The sequence below is a fragment of the Drosophila kikkawai genome, chromosome 3L, assembly GCF_030179895.1.
Source record: "Drosophila kikkawai strain 14028-0561.14 chromosome 3L, DkikHiC1v2, whole genome shotgun sequence".
Lineage (NCBI taxonomy): Eukaryota > Metazoa > Arthropoda > Insecta > Diptera > Drosophilidae > Drosophila > Drosophila kikkawai.
The window spans coordinates 16123855-16141810 of record NC_091730.1 but is presented as its reverse complement, the minus strand read 5'-3'; the positions used below and the strand labels follow the sequence as shown (position 1 = coordinate 16141810).

Genomic DNA, 17956 nt, shown 5'->3' with positions numbered 1-17956 from the left:
AGAGTTTTCACCAGATATCCTCTTTTGATTTGAATGGCGCTATTATTTTAAATAAATTTCTTGGATAAATCTGGGTTTGTTTTTTATTAAAGAAAATATAATAAACTGCATTTGAACGCCTTATTTTTGCCATTTTTAGAATTTTTTGAATAAATAAATCATCTTTTAAAATATTTTTTCTAATATTTCATGTATTTTTAAGGATATCTTAATGTCAATTTTATGACGTCTACACAATTATATTCATACTAAAATATGATAATTTAATGTCTAAACTGTCATAATAATAATAAAATATTTTAATTTAATTATTAAAAAAATAAGTATATAAAAAATTAATACTTATTGCTAAAATCGTTTAGTTAAATATATTTATAAATCTTTTGAAATAACAGTTCCTTCACCTTCATTTAACTCTATTATTATCTTATTTTTATAGGTATTTCAAGTATTTAAAAAAGGTAAAATAAGAAAAACCAAATCCAAAAACAAGTTTTTTGCTCAAGTCTTTTGTTTTCTCAAGGCACTGCTGCTGCGTTCATTTCCAACATGACTCAATATAAATCATATTATACACGAGTAGCCGAGGAAAAAATCAAATATCATTGTGGACCACCTTCAACTTCGTTTGACATTTGAAAGTAACCAACAGCAAACGACAGAGAAATATGCAAAAACGAGTTTGCAAAAAATAAAAAAAAAATGTACAAAAATCAACAAAGTCACTCTCAATTTTCTTGAGCTCTTCATTCGCATATGGAGGAAAACCAAATAGCGAATCAAAATTCAATTTAAATAATAAATGAAATAGAGAGAGATGGAGGGAAATTAAACTTCAAACGAGTTCAGGCTGTTGACTTCATCAGCCGGGGAACCATTTTCGGATTACTCGTATTACCCGCCACTGTCCAACGCCTTTTGTGGGTTCTACACACACAAAAGCCACTGAAAAGCCCCACCAGGTCCCCGGATCTCTCTCCCTGTCTATCCTTCTGGTGGGTGTTTTGTATGTGCCACGCAATTGTGTGGTTGTGAGGTAATTAATAAGCCACCACCACCACCAACAATCCAATAGAAACCGAAACGTTGCGTTGCGCCGCCTTTTTTAGAGTGTCGAACTCGGGCCGGGCATACTAAGTAGCCGCCAATAGTTGGCTCAGTTCGGCTTTATTTCATTACTGACCATACCCAAGACGGGTTTCGTTTCGGTTAACTCTTGTAGGGTTTCGGTGCTTAGCTGGGCTTTTGCGCAAGTGCAGTGGCTCCGCAAGCCAACACAAAAGTCAATACAAACCGGCGCGAATTGTGGCGAAAATATAAAAGGGATTAGGTTTCGGCAAATGAGGGTTAAGGAGGAGCTCCTAAAATGTATAGTCAAGTTGTTGAAAATTTAATTAAATTGATTTGTGTATGTAATCAGCTTTGACTACTTAAAAAGATTTTAAATTGAGATTTTTTACTGATTAGGGAAATATTTTATGAATATTTGTAAGAATCAAACTTGAAAAATAAATATTTTCCTTTTTAAATAATCTATAAATATTGGTTATTAATTTTCATTATCTTTTAATTGTATACGTTTAAAGCTTAATTTGTCGAGCAAGAATTTAATTATTTTGTCACGTCCTTTGAATTATTAAAAATTGTATAAATTTAAAGCTTACTTCAACAAAGAACGCGATAAAATAGATATTATTATTATTTAATTAACTTAATTAGCAATTTTAGTTGAACTAAACAAAGTAAATTACCCATTTACTGGCCATAATTTTATTATTTGTAATAAAGGAGATAATATGTTATAAATTTTCTTCAAATAATAATAAAAAAAATTATTTAAATATTTTATATTTATATGGAATACAATATTTAATAATATAAAATATTATATAATTTAATAAATAATTTTTTATTTATTTATAATATTTTTAAGCAAGTCACGTACATTATCATAAAATAATAACTTAATAGAATTTAAAGAGGAGTAAATACATCTTCCACAATCTTACAAAACACCTTTTTCTTATACCATTTAATGTCCAAATACCCCTCCAAATTCCCTCTCTATATCTTCTTTAATTTAAATTAGTTCCCCTTTGGATTTTCCTACCCAATAAAAATCTGTTTTGGTCAATTAAATTTGGAGTACATCGAGCTTGATCGGGTTCTTCCCATAACCAGCAGGCAGCATTCCATTCCATTCCATTCTATTTAGCACTCAAATACACACTCCACATCAGAGTTTTCCGTTTTGTACATATCTCTATTTTTTTTTATTATTTAGTATTTACGCTCTTGGGACCAGACCCAGACTCAATAGCAGACCCCCGAGCTATGCAATATTTCAGAAACGGCAAACTGCAACTTCAGGTTGTCTAACAATTTTAACCCAGTTTTGTTTACTTCTTTTTTTCTTCGTTTCGTTTCGTTTTGGCTTTTTTGCTTTCCACATTCTTGTAGGAGCCATAAACAAGTTTCTTGGCCCAAACAACACCAAGGCAGAAATGGCAGAAAACAGCAAAATACTCGCAGCCAATAGCAAATTGAAACTGAAGCTAATGAAAAGGCCAACTGGGCAATACCAATTGTTGCATCCATCTATTGGGTTGCACATGCAAAGGGTTTAAAGAGGAGGATGGATGCATTACCAGTTGGCCAACACGGAAATGGGGGTCAATAGGGATTACACACGGCTAAGTAGGTGCGGAAATGGCCGCGGCGGAGAGCGTAATGAGAACGCCGGCCGATTAACCATCGACGTCGTCTGTCTGATGACATGGTATATCGCCTGGCATCGCATGGCACCGTACGGCATCGTGTACTGTGTGTGGTGGATGCTCCAGAGTGGGTCAAGCAAGTGGTTGAGTTTGCCGCTAATGGGAACGAGGTTCGTCAAGTTGGTTACAGTTATTGGCAGCGGTTCATAGCCGGACATTCTACGCCGGCAGAGACCAATTTCACAGAGTGTCATCAATTATAACGCAATTTGTTCGGGAGCGTTCTAGAATGCCAGAGAATAGGATCTAAGCAAAGTACAGCAAAGCGGATTGAAGTCACTGATGAACAATAAAAATATATCTGGGAGCTTAAAAACTTACAAAATTTTACTGATTGAATTTTTGAAAGAGAGAAATTTTCTTTTCGTGGAAGCATTGATAAAATAAATATAAGGAAAACCTTTTTTAAAATATTTATTATTAATTCTGTTGTTTTAATGAGAATTTTTTTAATATTTATTGCTTTAAAATAAACATTAATAAATTCCTTATTAAAACTTATAAGTAAACAAAACATTTTCTAATTAAAAAATAAAATTAAAAGCCTTGCTTCCTTGGCACAATAAATATCTAAAAAATATTTAGTCAAACTGAAATCCATTCTTTTTTATAATAAATATAAAAAAATCATAAACTGACTCATCTCCAGAACAGGTTCCCCAATTCACACCCACAAGTAGGCATGTGACATAATAAACAAAAATACGCAAAATGGAAATAAAAACTACCTAAAATTACCCATATTAGCAAGTTTTATGATCTACCAAGCATTACTTTTTGGCCAACATAAATAAAAGCCTTTGACGGGAAACAAAAGAAAAAGAACTATATACACAAGACTGGCCAACTTAATACCGCTCTATCATGGCTCTGAAAAGGGGGACTTGCTTTTGTTAATGCCTTGGTGTAAAATATATATTTGAAGCGTCCGTCGTCCGGCCAAGTTCAGTGACCTGCTGTTGGCGTTCCAGCTACTTGGCCAGTTTTCTACCGTCTTGCGTCTTATTGTTCTACACTTGTTATTCAGTAGTTTCGGTTTAGTTTCTCTCTTTCTCCGGCGGTGTCACCTCACACCAAAGTCACACATTTCTCCAAGTCATGATCCAGAGGTAAAAGATGCACTCAGAAAATATTGTTATACTGTTAGCTTTTCAGAAAGTAATTTTTATGTTCCTTTTACACTTTTATTTAAATACTTTCAAGTACTGATTTCTGTCTGTGTTCTTTAGGAAGGGAACTCCCAGTAGAGAGTTGAAGCAAAAATGTAAGGTATGTGTGTGCTGTAGGTTCGTCTGAGGTTGCTGTAATTACGTATTATATTAACTTGGCTTTTACACCTGCCAGCAGCTGGCTAACTGTTCTGCAGCTCGTGGTCTCGTTTATTTTTGATGCCCTTCTGCGTAATTTTCACACATAAAAGACTCGTAAAAATGTTTTATTAACATTAAAAAGTCAAATTTATGATAGTTTTTTTTTCTCTTTCTTTTCTCTGTGACTTGCTCTAGGTGAAATGCTTAACGGTTTCTCATCTCGGGTCTGGGGCAAAAATTCTTAGAAAAAAAGAAAGAAAACCCAAAAGAATAGCAAACGGTATTGATAAACGCTAGCTATAGCCTTCTATTTTTTTTTTTGCTCTAGGCTGGAACTAAAGATTTTGCCCTAATGGCTTATTAATTGACCAACAATTTCGTAGATATTTATATGGTTAATAATATGTTAAAGTCTGGCGGTTCCAACAGATGTTGATAGATGCATTTGACACAATTATGGATACTTAATCATAACCTTGAAAAATGGTGATGCTTTTAAGTTAATTATTATATTTAAATCTTAAAAAAAAAATGTAGATATTAGCAGATTATTAAATTTTAATTTTTCCTACAAATAGTTAAATGTTAGCAGGACAATTAATCAAAAAAGAAGAATAAAATATGGGAAAGAGACTTTACAAAATATGTTTATATTTAAAATTTGCTTGAAAATGTGTATTTTCTTTTATTTTATTTTGAAGAAATATTTTTCTTGATTTTATTTTTAAAAGGAATATTAAAAATATTTCATTTAATTTATTTTAAGAGTATTTCAATTTAAATTTAATTTTAAACTAACAAAAAAACCTATAAAAATGTCATACTCTTATTTTCAAGATTTAAATATTTCCAACTCAACATGGTGAGATATTTTCCTATATTTACACGGAAACTCATCAAATTAAATCACGTAAAAAGGCAGATAATTTTCTCTTATATACCTGCTACACTCCTGCCCACAATTATACGACACCCCGAAAACTTTAGTTTCGACCCTCGTAGGAAAGTCGGGAAGCATATTACAACAAATTCAAGTATGCAGAATTAAATCTTAATGAATTATGCTTAAAATATGATTTTTTTATCTCTGATTGGACCACCCGTTTTTAAATAGCGTTAAAAAAAGCAGAAAAGCCCGATTTTTGCCATGCCTGAAACTGTATCATAGCTATACGACACATGTCAATTTTTTCGATTTACTTAATATTTTATAATTTTAATGGTATATAAAAAATTGTTTAATGATTAATAGAGCCACTTTAAGCCTTGGCAACCTCAAAAAGTCTCTTAGGCATTGAATTAACAAACTTTTTTGGTAAATATTGGTGTAATGGAAACTTTTGACCCAAAATATCACTTTTAAGGGTCTTGACACTCTAAAATTTCTTGTTATTGGCCTAAGCTCGCCTGACTTAAGTAAACTAAATGTTTTAAATTAAATTCAAGCCAGGGGAGCACGGTGGCCAACCCAAAACTCTTATATTGTGATTATTTATGAAGCGCTGGGTCTCTCTAACTTGGTGAATCCTGCATAAAAACATGATATTTTTCCATATGTTGTTCCAAAAATGTTAGAAGACGATCATGAAATACTTTTTTGTATTCTCCACTATTCATCTTGGATCTGGGAAGCACAGATCAAGCGCTTAAGACGCATGAAAGGCTCCCCCAAAACAGCGTTTTGAAAAAATAAGTTTAACCTCATGTAAATCTGTCCAATAGTGTCAAAACCAATCTGGGCCGTCAAGATAAACATTTTTTTCGTCAGAAAAAATTATCTACCTAAAAAATATTGAAAAAAAACTGTATAATCAAAAATAAGTTAAAATGTCATACTGAGGCCAGTGTCTCCAAGACTTTTTCCTAAAAATTTAAGTTGTTCTGTTTTGTAGCTCATTTTTAAGAATGGAGCCGTCTTTAAGACTACTCTGACTATGTACTACGATGATTTCAGTGTCCGCCAGACAGTCATTCGTGACACAGGCTGACTGCAACTAGCGGCAAGTGTGGCGCTCCAAGCAATCGAATAGCTAAATCTAAGAATTATGCGACGTTCATGGCGGTCGGGCAACTTGGGATCCTTCCAGAGCTTTGCTTCACTCCATATTAATCCGAATTTAAAAAAAACTTGCGATAAAACAACGTATTTGATACATTTTCTGCGATATTTCGCTTACATTAAAGCCAGCATCGTTGTAAGCCCTTATTCTTCCCTTTTTTTCGTCGGATAACAAACATCCACTTGGCATTTTATTTCCAAATCATTAAAATGTTACCAGAAACATAAAAAAAATTATTTGAATCCAAATAATTACCTCTAGCCGTTAAAATTGACATGTGTCGTATAGCTATGATACAGTTTCAGGCATGGCAAAAATCGGGCTTTTCTGCTTTTTTTAACGCTATTTAAAAACGGGTGGTCCAATCAGAGATAAAAAAATCATATTTTAAGCATAATTCATTAAGCTTTAATTCAGCATACTTGAATTTGTTGTAATATGCTTCCCGACATTCCTACGAGGGTCGAAACTAAAGTTTTCGGGGTGTCGTATAATTGTGGGCAGGAGTGTATAATCTTTAAAAAATCTTCATTACCTGCCAAGATCTCAGAGCACGTTCCCATCGTCTTCGACGGCCATTCATCTGCCTACGTTTTGTAAATAGCCAGCTTAAGACTCAACTAATTGCTCGCCACACTTAATTTATTTTTGTAAAATATCTCTTATGGCTTGTCCGAAAAATGAAGCAATTACAAATTATACAATAAAATAAAAGAGAGATACAACGACGGGGCGTTCGTTCCACTTGAGAAGTGTTGAGCTTCAATTAGCAGCAGACAATTGGCAATAAGCCGGCTACTTGGGCATTTTTAAAATTTATTTTATCTTTTATTTGTTTATTTTTTGTTGGTATTTAACTCTGAACCTCAGATTTGTTTAGCCAAGCAAACCAAGACAACGATAACAAAGGCAACCTTGACATTGGGGCTGACAACACGACAGGTGCGGGTGGGTAAAGATGTGCAGCGATTTGGAAAGCAAACCGAGACAGTTAACTGATTAAATATTTGAATGTGCCTGTCAAGATATGCAAAGTCAAACAATATCGCACAACTGTAAACTGTAAATAAACAGGGCAAAAAAAAAACGGAGCTGTGAAAAATGTGAATCAGCAAGCGAACAAGTTTTCGGTCTCAGATCAGAATGAATATCATTGAGTTGCGAGATGAGCTCACAGCCCGGAGCGTTGAATGCCGTTAATAGACATCGCAAACGAGTTAACAAATGGATATGCAAAAAAAAATATAGATATAAATAAAGACTAAACTGGGCAAAGATTATTAAAATTAATTTTCTTGGAGCTTACCTTATTTAGCGGCTTGTCTGTAGTCGATTTATTCTGATTGTCGGATTGTTGATTTTTGAGCACATGCACTTTGATTGGCAAATAAAAACATTTGCTTAGGCACTTTTTATAAGCTTTTCTTGCATATTTTTTATACACTTTAGTTATGTTTTAGTTGAATTTATTTATGATTTATTGCACTAGAAGAAACTGTTGAAAACTTTGGTTTGAAATTGGCTTGTTTTGAAAGCTCAAGAGCCTCCTCTCATATCAATAAAATGTAACTTCAATTTGTTCATCGTTTCTCTGGGAAAGCCTCTTCTTTTTTTATACATTTGTATATATATTTTTAGCTCCTCTTCAAAGTCATAAGTCAAATCGAGACTTTCAATTAAGCGGCTTAAAGACAAACAACAACGAATGGAATCGTGTATGTCGGGGTTGGTAATAGAGAAAAGATGCTTATGAGCAGCAGCATTGCCGTATGTAAAGATACAGTATCTATGTATCTTTCAGTTTTCTTTCTCTTTGGTAAAAGTGTAAAAATTACGCTACACACAGAAAGAGCCAAAACGACTTGCGCTTTCACAAAAACTAACAAAAAACGAGGCAAAGATTTTTCTTCTTTCTTTCCTTTGGCTGATTTATGCATTGCGTTTGCGTTAGCGTTCGAGACGGCGAGATGGTGATACGTAGATACTTAGATACATAGATACATTGCCTGAAAAGCAGAAAAACTAAAATCCACACACTCTACAAGTTCCGGGTTGAACCACTGACTACCTTTAGCTTTAAATTTAAATTGCCGTTCGATTTAAAATAAATTAAAATACACGCACAGTTGCACAAGCACAATGAGGAGGCACCAAGTGCAAGAAGTACGCACACACACACACACACAATCAATGTGGAAAACGTCGCCCATTTGGGATTGGGAAATGGGGAAAATTGTCAACGCACATTGAACTTGACAAACAAAAGAGAGCTCTCAGAGCACGGAGACTGAGACTGAGACTGAGAGAAAGATGGAAGGAGAGGGAGCGAGAGGCACATGCCTCAATTTACAGTTAAGCGCGGCAGACATCCACAAGATGCAAAACTCCAAAGATACTTTCGGCCAGCGGAATGCGAATCGCGAATTGCACTTGCTGCGGCAACTTTTTCATCCAACCACGAAACAAAAAGACGAAGAGAACACTGAGACAAATCACACAAGGCTTTTATAATTAATTGGGGTATTAAATGCATTCTAAAATAAAAGAATACGGGTTTTTTAGGTTTTCAGGGTTCACTTTTTTAATGTCCTGTCAAAAGTAAGCTTTATCGAATCGAATATTTTTAAAATTAATTAACAAGAACTTTAAATAAACTTTCTTTATCAGTAAAAGTATGATAATCGAAGATAAAGAATATATTTTCCTGTTTCTTAATTTCCTATTAATATTTATGGGACAAATAATTGTCATTTAAATAAATCAAAAGCTCTTTCAGAAAGTTAAAATAGATAAAAAAGACGAAGAAAGCACCAATATTAGCTAACTATTCGTTAAATTAAACCGACAGTTAAGTAACTGCCACCTTAACTGGACTTTAAGGAAGTGCTTACTAATACACGAAGAAAGTACATAGGTATATTAATATTATTTCTTGCAGTGCAACAACAAAAAGTGAAGGGGCCCCAGAGCAAACGTCACCAGGTCCCTTCCCCTTCACCTCTACCCCCGCGATCCACCTGCGTGTATCTGTGTGTGTCTCCTAAGATTTACTAGTAGTGTGTGTGTGGCGTCTCGTTTGTTGATGCGGCGGCTAATGGTTGCATACGAATAAAAAAAAAAAAAGAAAAAATAAAGAAATATGTGGACAAGGCCTGTCTAGTCATAGCGGTACTTCGAGTGGGCTCCCAAGGGGTAAGGGGTAAACGGGGAGGTAAGGAGTTGGGGGGGGGGGGGGGGGGGGGGCAGCTAATGACTTGGCGCCCAATTGAAGGAAGTTGCCAATTTTTGCAACGGGTAACTAGTCGCAACTGGTGTTGATTGGATTTTTTCTTAGGTTTATTTTTTATTTTGGATGCCACTGGTTTTTTTTATTGAATGTAAAAGTTCAATGAAATTTTTACAGATAGAGAGGGTCTATTGATATCCTCTGAAAGTAAATTAATTAACTAATTTAGACTTCCGGTAATTTTGTTGTTATTTTATTGTTATTCCTCGGTAGTAATAATATTTAAGTATACAAAGATGGGTTGAAAAATTAGAGAGTTTAAATATTAACAAGAAAATTATAAACAAAGAAAAGTGGATTATATTATTCTATTGAAAATATTTCATTAATAATTTATTTTTTATATACATTTGTACATGTTAATTATAAATTTCTTTTATTTCTAGGAGTTCAACTGAAGAGAACTGTGATTTGTTCATTATTTGGGGAAATATTTAAATATTAGGTAAATGTCGTTATTAATATTGGTTGAATCAACAATTGAATTTTCCTTTTTAGTTGATGTCATTTGATGCTAATAAATATGTGATAATCCAGTGAGATCATCTGTATTTCAATATGTGGCGAAAGATCACTACTTTGGAAAGCCGAAGCTTGAAATTTTAAAATGAGTTTTCAGACCTTCCGAATGTTTACTGTTATTTATTTAGCAAAGTTCTTCAGTTTATTATCATTTATATTTATTTTTTATTTAATTATCATTTCTCTTTTCTTAACAAAATAAAATCTCTTTAATAAAAACCACTCCAATTAATATCCCGCTTAATTTCTTTAGGTGTTATCTCTTTCCGATTCTCCTAAATCAAACTTTCTTTTCCGCTGGTGGAAAATATTGCAAGCTAATACCAGCCACTTGAATGACTTTTCGATATTTGCTTCCTGCCTGTCGCATTAAATCTCAAATCGGTCAGTTAATCGCATCCCAAATGCTCTTAGGCTTTCAAAACTATGCCATTATCAATTTAGTGGAACACTTTTGCCGCAATCACTTAATTTCTTGGCTCCAAAACCATTTGGCTGACCGTTACACAAAAACACAAGGCACTTCTTTCTTACATTTAACTTTAATTACTCAATTATTTGCTTGATTTCGTTGTTTTTTTTTCACTTCTTTGAGTTGAAAATTAGCCGCAAAGTACGCAGATCCAACTGATTAGCGCGAGAGGGAAATGGAGAAGACGGCCGCGATCGGAATATATACTGTGCGCGCGCGCATGTGCGAACGCGCAACGAACCAAAATCTTACTTACGAACCAGTGATGTCACTTTTTTCAGAGCAAAAAAGCTAGATTACCCAAACAAAGCAGCTAAAAAAGCCAAATTCATATGGAAAAAAGCTTATTTACAAAAAAGTTTTATTTTCAAACTTAAATAATGACGAATAAAAACAAAGCTAAATTGCAATATCTTAAACTGAGCGGCTTTTTTAAAAGATTGACATATATACAGTGGATCGATATTTCGTCAAGAAACGAAAATTCATTAGAAGTCTGCTTTAATTTTCTAAAAAATTAATTTCACTTAATAATAAGCTTAATTTGACGGGAATGACACCACTGTTATGAGCTTGCTCTTACGTGCTGGGTGCTGCCAACTCTTTGTGAATAAAGCTTTTCATGAAAGCTCAAGAAAGCCAAAGTATTGTGTTGGTAAATAAAAGTTTAAAAATAAATATAAAAAATATGCAAGAACAAAAAATAATGTATTTTTTGTATTCTTTAATTTTACATTTAGTTAGGTTTTTTTTAAGAAGTCTTTTAGGTATAAAATAAGAAATACTGGGTACAGAATCGAACTTTCTCTTTCCAAAAAAAAGAACAAAAGTTTTATTAATTTTTCTGTTAAATGAATTGAAAAGGGTTACATTTCTTGCAAATAAAATAAAACCGTAATCTAATAAAATTAAAAATTAAAATTATTGTAAAATTAAAATTAAACCTTTTATATATAAACTAATAATATATATTATTATTTATTATTAATGTTAAGGCTTACCCTAATACCAAACGTTTCAGGAAGAATTCACATAAGTTTCATCACTGTTTATTATTTTTTTAAATTCTTGTTCTTTCTTAAATCCATAAAAGTACTTCAAAACTTAATAGGTCTCAGACTGGTTCGTTTGCAGATAAAATTAATAATTATAATATAATAATTTTTTTCAGATTCAACCATTCACAATAATAATTGTTTTAAAGGCTTGTCTTGATATTTGTGAACTATGGCATATATACCGCAGTCCTTGTTGCGGAACCAAACATCCTCTGGCCGAAATTGAAGTCGCCTCAAGGCTTCTTCCGAGCGATCCTGGATCCTAGGATCCTTCTCATCGAAGCGCAGCGTGCAGGAACCCTTGCACGTGCCCTGCTCATCGAACTCGTAGATCACCAGATAAAAGAAGGGTTCGCCCGGACAGTTGAAGGATTCGCGCAAGGCCAAAAGTTTCTCAGGCACCGGATCTTCCTCTGTAAGGTCAATCGCTGCCGCCGCCTGCGGTGGCGACGCTATAGAGCTCTTGGAAGCATTGCTGGGTGCAATAAAGCTTGACGTGGTTTGGTGACTGTTGGGAACCACTGTGACAACGCTCTCATTTGAGCTTAAATCTGACTCATCATCGGAGAACAAGGGACCCTCGGATTCGGTGTTGCCAGCCGAGGTGGGCAGCTTTGGTCCCTCCTTGGTCATGAAGAAAGAGGTGTCGACTTGATCCCCCTTATTCTTTGCAATTGGGGTTCTGACTTTTGATTTTAGTTTCTTCTCCACTTCCTTGCAGCCGTTGCACGTGAACTTCATGGGTTCCATTCCCATACGTAGGTGCATCGAGTGCGCTAAGCATCTGGCATGAGCTCCTGTGGAGCCACACACCTGGCAGGCGTTTATACACCAGGCGTTTTGGTTGTAATTCCTTCCTTTGCTGCACAGACACTCCTTCTCGTCGCAGCGTAGGATTCGCATATGCAGCTCCCGGTAGGCGTTCTTCTGACGTTCCCACACCGCATCGCGGTCAGGGACAAAGATGCCCTGCATTCGTATGGTTTCCCGGAACTTATTCGAGCGACACCACATGCAGGTGAGATAGTAGCCCGAGGAAAAGGCGTACCTCCGCATGCACACCCTGTGGACAAAGCCCAGGCGACAGCACTCCGGGTAGACAATGTGATGGGGCCCGAACTTCGAGATTCGCAGCAAGCAGATGTCGCAAATGACGTCCTTCGGTGGCTTGACTGCCAACTGCTGCATGTATTCGTCCATGGGCGTACAGTCTCTGCAGTAGCTGTGGAACTGATGGCAGAACTGCGTCGTGCAGTGATTTTCGACGCTGCAGACCAGATCGAAGTACTGGCCGCACGTGATGCACTTGATGGCGGCCCCTGGTTTTAGACAGTAGACGCACTTCCTTTTTCGGGCTTCGGCCGCCTCCTTGCGAATGTCACGCACCAGGAAGCCCATTATTCCGCTGGTATCGCTGCCCCGCTGAGGCAGGTTGGTGGACAGCAGCTGCCCCAAGGCAAAGGAAACAAGGAAGAGTACGTTTTGTGTATTATTTTTGGTGACATCTATGTTTGGTACTCACCAGGCAAAAGTAGTGCACTTTCAGCTGCATGCGCCGCATCCACTCGCCAAACATCAAGTTCTCCTCTTCATTATCAAGGGTTGTTCTCCCGCATATATCGCAGGTTATCAGCTCGGCTGGCGTGAGATCTAATTCCATATTTTCTTTTTACAAAAAATTGAAAATTATTTCGAAAACTTTGCCAACTTGCAAGAGATGGTGAAACAGCGATTAAAAATCGGTAATTGGTTGATTATCTGTAATCGATAATAGACACTCTATCGAAGACTCAAACCAATACAATTTTCATTTTTAAACAAATTAAATTAAACATATTTTAAGCGAAGTTTATCCAATTTAAAAAGTCTCTAAAATTTCCCCCTAACAATTTATTTTTATTATTATTATACACGTAAAAACGATAGCAAGAAATCTAGTGGGTAAAATAGCTAAATTAATACTGGACCATCACTATCACCGGTGCTATCGCTTTGTTATCGGCAGACAGCTGACTGGCGGCAGCAAAATTTATAAACAAACTTTGGAAATTTGCGAATTTCATACAAAATGGACTACGATTTTAAGATGAAAACGCAGATGGAGAGGACCAAGGTGGAGGACCTGTTCAACTACGAGGGCTGCAAGGTGGGACGCGGCACCTACGGCCACGTATACAAGGCCAAGTGGAAGGAGACGAGGTGAGTCGCAGCATCTGGCCATGAAACCTAAGCATTAACGTTTTTCCCAAACCCACAGCGATGGTAAAGAGTATGCGTTAAAGCAGATCGATGGCACCGGACTGTCCATGTCCGCCTGTCGCGAGATTGCACTGCTGCGCGAACTAAAGCACCAGAATGTAATCACACTCATCCGGGTTTTCCTCTCGCACAACGACCGCAAGGTGTTCTTGCTGATTGACTACGCGGAGCATGACCTGTGGCACATCATCAAGTTCCATCGGGCGGCAAAGGCCACCAAGAAGCAGGTGGTGGTGCCGCGCGGCATGGTGAAGAGTCTGCTCTACCAAATCCTTGATGGCATTCACTATCTGCACAGCAACTGGGTTCTGCACCGTGATTTGAAGCCAGCCAATATTTTGGTGATGGGGGATGGTAATGAACGCGGACGTGTTAAGATCGCCGATATGGGTTTTGCACGTCTGTTTAATGCTCCACTGAAACCGCTGGCGGATCTGGATCCCGTGGTGGTCACATTTTGGTATCGCGCCCCGGAGCTACTGCTGGGCGCTCGCCACTACACCAAGGCCATCGATATCTGGGCTATTGGTTGCATCTTTGCCGAGCTGCTCACCTCGGAGCCGATATTCCACTGCCGGCAGGAGGACATCAAGACGAGTAATCCGTATCATCACGACCAGCTGGATCGCATCTTCAATGTGATGGGCTTTCCGCAGGACAAGGACTGGGAGGACATCAAGAAGATGCCGGAGCATCACACGCTGACCAAGGACTTTAAGCGCTCAACCTACTCCACCTGCTCGCTGGCCAAGTATATGGAGCGTCATAAAATCAAGCCGGACAGCAAGGCTTTTCATCTTTTGCAAAAGCTACTGCTGATGGATCCCAACAAGCGTATTACCTCTGAGCAGGCAATGCAGGATCAGTACTTCCAGGAGGAGCCGCTGCCAACGCAGGATGTGTTTGCTGGCTGCCCCATACCCTATCCCAAGCGTGAGTTCCTTACTGATGATGACCAGGAGGACAAGTCGGACAACAAGCGGCAGCAGCAGCAGCAACAACAACAGCAGCAGCAGCAACAACAACAACAACAGCAGCAACAACAGCAGCAGCAGCAGCAAATGAACTCTGAACCAAATGCCAAGCGTGTTAGGTTGTCTGGTGCTGGTCAGCAGCAGGACTTCCATCACCAGCAGCAGGCTCAGCAGCAGCAGCAACAACAACAGCAGCAGCAACAACAACAGCAGCAGCAGCAACAACAACAAATGATGTTCAATCAGCAACAGAATTTCCAGCAACGCTTCAACTAAGCAAAGACTGAATAAGGCAGCATTTCTATCCACCACTCCGAATTACCTTAGCCTTCTAAGTATTTAATGACTTTTTAGCTTTTAACAAACAAGAAAAAATATAAGGGAAAGTATGAAACCTAGTACCAGTCGCTGAAGCGGGCTATGGCCCTACTCCACTTGTCCATGCGGGCCACTATCTTTGGGTGCTCCTTGGGTCGCGGCTCGAAGACACGCTCCACCTGTCGGAAACACTTGAGATCCTCTACATTACGCCAGATGCCATGGTTGAGGCCTGCCATAAAGGTGGCACCCATAATGCTGCTCTCGGCATTCTCAGCCCGCTCCACTCTCAGCTGGCTGAGATCGGCTAGGAACTGGCAAACAAAATCATTGCGAGAAACACCACCATCAACTCTGTAAGAAGAGAAATATTAATATCAATTCTATTTCAATTTTCCAAGAAACCTTACCTTATCATCTCAAGCTGCTGAGAGGTCTCCTGTTCCGCCGCCTCTATCAGTTGGACCAAACGAAATACAATACTCTCCAGCAAGGCCCTCACCATATGCGCCTTGGTTGTGGACGGTGTAAGGCCAATGAATCCACTTGCTGATCGATAATCATTCACTGGGGGCTGTCGAAAGATAAGTTAGAGGTGGATTAGCTGTAATCTCTAAACTTAAAACTAGTTGAAACTCACCCCCAAACCACTGAAGGCAGGCATAAAGAACACATCGCTGGTATCAGCAACAGACTCTGCTATGGCCGCCGTGTCCGCTGGATTCTCGAAGAGCTCACAGGACTGCGCCCAGGTGACCACGGTGCCAAAATCATGTGAAGCACCCTCGATGCAGTAAATGGCCTTCTCATGGCGAGCCTGCCAGGCCACTAATGGATACATCCCAGTGATGGCAGCATGGCACTTGGGACCCGTCACCAGATTGAGAAAGGCTCCAGTACCCATGGTGACCTTGACATCGTTCTTTTTGAAACATTGCGAACCCCACATGGCAGCCGTTTGGTCACTAAGTGAGGCAGCTATGGGTATCTTAGTGTCGGCCCACTCGGGACCAAAAGCAGTGGGATGGACGTGACCAAAGCCCTTGTAGCCATTGTCCACTACACGAGGCAGGATTTTGGTCTAATATAAAATAAAAATAAAGTACAAGAGATACAAAATGTTAAAAAATTCCTCACTTACATCGATTCCAAAAAGCCAACTTATCAGCGGCGACCAGGTGAGCGTGAAGGGATCATACAATCCCGTTGCCGTACTGGAGGTAACATCGGTTATGTGCTCTACATCTACATCCTTGTCCTGCCCATTGCCCACTCTTAGCTTGTGCAGTATCCAGGAGTCTAGTAGCTCCACGCGAGCTCTTTTCTTGCTTAAAGCCTCTCGCAGTCTTTTGTTGTGCTTAATCTCGTAGAGCAACCTGGGCGTCACCTGGCCATTCATCAGCTTGAGCACACTGCCGGCCAGGAAACGCGATTGGCGCGTGAGCAAGTACAGGGCATAGGAAAAACCATTCATCGAACGCTTCGTCCAACTGGAGTTCCAATCATCTACGAGTTTGTCGGCACGCAGGTCTTTCCAGGTAATAAAATTGTGATAGTAATCGCCAGTGCGATGATCCCAGGTGAGAAAAGTGCAGCGCTGCGTGGAGATGGTGAGGCAGGTGATGTCGGCGGGGGTTAGTTTGGCAGCTGTAAAAAGAAGGGTTTGTTTTTTAAATTTTAATGACAAATAATATAGCTAATATCATTACTTTGTTGGTAAAGCTACTAAAAAAAAGTAATTTAGTAGTTTTGATGAAGTTTTTAAATAGAATATATTATAAATATACTGGTAAGTTTATTAATAACTCAAGCTAAAACCATTTCCTACCTTAAAACACTTCCCTACAAAAACATTCCTTTGTTTAGTTTTATTTCTGTTCATCCCCCTTGCTTCTTAAAAAACTAATTAAATTTTAAATTAACTCCCAGCTCACGCTTTTTAATGGGTTCCCTCCCAAGCCACCCCCCGCACACTCACCCTTCACCGCCTGCCTTATCACATTGACGATCTTGCGCCACAAGCTCTCTGGCTCGATCTCAAAAAAGCCAGGCTGTGGATTCAGCAGCTTCACCTATAATTACAACAAAGGTCACAAAACGTTTAAAGTTATTTAGCCAATTAACTTTGCACCCGCTGGTTGAGCGAGCGAAGCACCACTTACAGCATCCACTGCTGAACCCCGCACCACACAGCCTTCGTCCAGAATGAAGCAGCGCACACAGGTGGTGCCAACGTCCAGGGCGGCAATAAAGGCTCTTCCTTCGCCACCTTTGGCCTCCTTGTAAGGCGCCGAAACTGCTGCCCCCACATCCTGGGCCTCCTTTCGAGCGGCAGTTGCTTCTGTAGGCGCCGACGACATGTTTCGCAGCGCACGCCTCGTCGATCACTGATTCTTCAACGAGAACGTCGAGCGGATCGACTTATCCATTTCGCTGCTGGTGTTATTGCAACTGTTATTGTTATTGTTATTGCTTCGACGTCTCATAGTGCGCGATTCAGATTTCCTTATCAAGAAGTGCTCGACTTTTGTTTTTGTGTTTTGTGTCCAGATGATAACCAGTTGGGCGCCAGGGTTGTCGCCTGTTCGCGAGGGAGCCTCGGTATGGTTAGCTTGAAAGTAGCTAGAATCTGGCGGGATCTAGTGGGGCTACACTGAAGAAAATATATTTTATTTATGAAGAAAATATATAAAGTAATAAATAAAAATAAACACAAATATTAAAAATTGATACCCATCTTCTGTTCAATGTTTGAAATATATGTCATTATTATTATTATAATTTTCTTTCCGTTTCCAGGCAAATGTTTAGCTTTCTTAAGCAATCGTTAAAATAATAATTATTTTAGTATTTAGTAATATCAAATTACATTTTTTAAACAAGATTTCTGCTTCAAAATAAAATGTTATTTATGTAAATG

The 17956-nt window shown here is 38.1% G+C and overlaps 4 protein-coding genes across 4 annotated transcripts in view; 1 reads left to right on the top strand and 3 right to left on the bottom strand.

Moving 5' to 3' along the window:
- bbg (big bang) overlaps nt 1–7578 on the bottom strand; it is a 126287-nt gene extending 118709 nt beyond the window's left edge. Inside the window, exon 1 of the mRNA XM_017167428.3 lies at nt 7454–7578. The gene's annotated coding sequence lies outside the window, so the exon portion shown is untranslated. The remainder of the gene's footprint in view (nt 1–7453) is intronic.
- A 3873-nt stretch (nt 7579–11451) lies between these two features.
- Nucleotides 11452–13314, bottom strand: pie (pineapple eye). Its single transcript, XM_017167435.2, has 2 exons — nt 13008–13314; nt 11452–12931 (listed from the first exon to the last, which is right to left on the bottom strand). Exons 1-2 carry the CDS (start codon nt 13143–13145, stop codon nt 11609–11611), a joined length of 1461 nt encoding a protein of 486 aa, XP_017022924.1. The 5' UTR covers nt 13146–13314; the 3' UTR covers nt 11452–11608.
- Nucleotides 13315–13449: 135 nt separating this feature from the next.
- On the top strand, nt 13450–15116 carry Cdk8 (cyclin-dependent kinase 8). Its single transcript, XM_017167679.2, has 2 exons — nt 13450–13684; nt 13743–15116. The coding sequence occupies exons 1-2, from the start codon at nt 13554–13556 to the stop codon at nt 14992–14994; spliced, it is 1383 nt and encodes a 460-aa protein (XP_017023168.1). The 5' UTR covers nt 13450–13553; the 3' UTR covers nt 14995–15116.
- LOC108075286 (glycerol kinase 5) lies at nt 15037–17501 on the bottom strand. Its single transcript, XM_017167678.2, has 6 exons — nt 17199–17501; nt 17015–17108; nt 16178–16683; nt 15677–16117; nt 15447–15610; nt 15037–15390 (listed from the first exon to the last, which is right to left on the bottom strand). The coding sequence occupies exons 1-6, from the start codon at nt 17394–17396 to the stop codon at nt 15114–15116; spliced, it is 1680 nt and encodes a 559-aa protein (XP_017023167.1). The 5' UTR covers nt 17397–17501; the 3' UTR covers nt 15037–15113.
- Nucleotides 17502–17956: the final 455 nt, after the last annotated feature.

Bases quoted from the DNA above. Each gene is read 5' to 3' on its own strand.
- LOC108075286 (XM_017167678.2), bottom strand. From the start codon at position 17,396: ATGTCGTCGGCGCCTACAGAAGCAACTGCCGCTCGAAAGGAGGCCCAG. The intron at 16,684-17,014 runs GTGAGTGTGCGG...TTCTTTTTACAG, and splicing joins GATAAGGCAGGCGGTGAAGG to CTGCCAAACTAACCCCCGCC. The intron at 15,391-15,446 runs GTAAGGTTTCTT...CTCTTCTTACAG, and splicing joins CAGCAGCTTGAGATGATAAG to AGTTGATGGTGGTGTTTCTC.
- pie (XM_017167435.2), bottom strand. From the start codon at position 13,145: ATGGAATTAGATCTCACGCCAGCCGAGCTGATAACCTGCGATATATGC. The intron at 12,932-13,007 runs GTGAGTACCAAA...GCCTTGGGGCAG, and splicing joins AAGTGCACTACTTTTGCCTG to CTGCTGTCCACCAACCTGCC.
- Cdk8 (XM_017167679.2), top strand. From the start codon at position 13,554: ATGGACTACGATTTTAAGATGAAAACGCAGATGGAGAGGACCAAGGTG. The intron at 13,685-13,742 runs GTGAGTCGCAGC...CCAAACCCACAG, and splicing joins GCCAAGTGGAAGGAGACGAG to CGATGGTAAAGAGTATGCGT.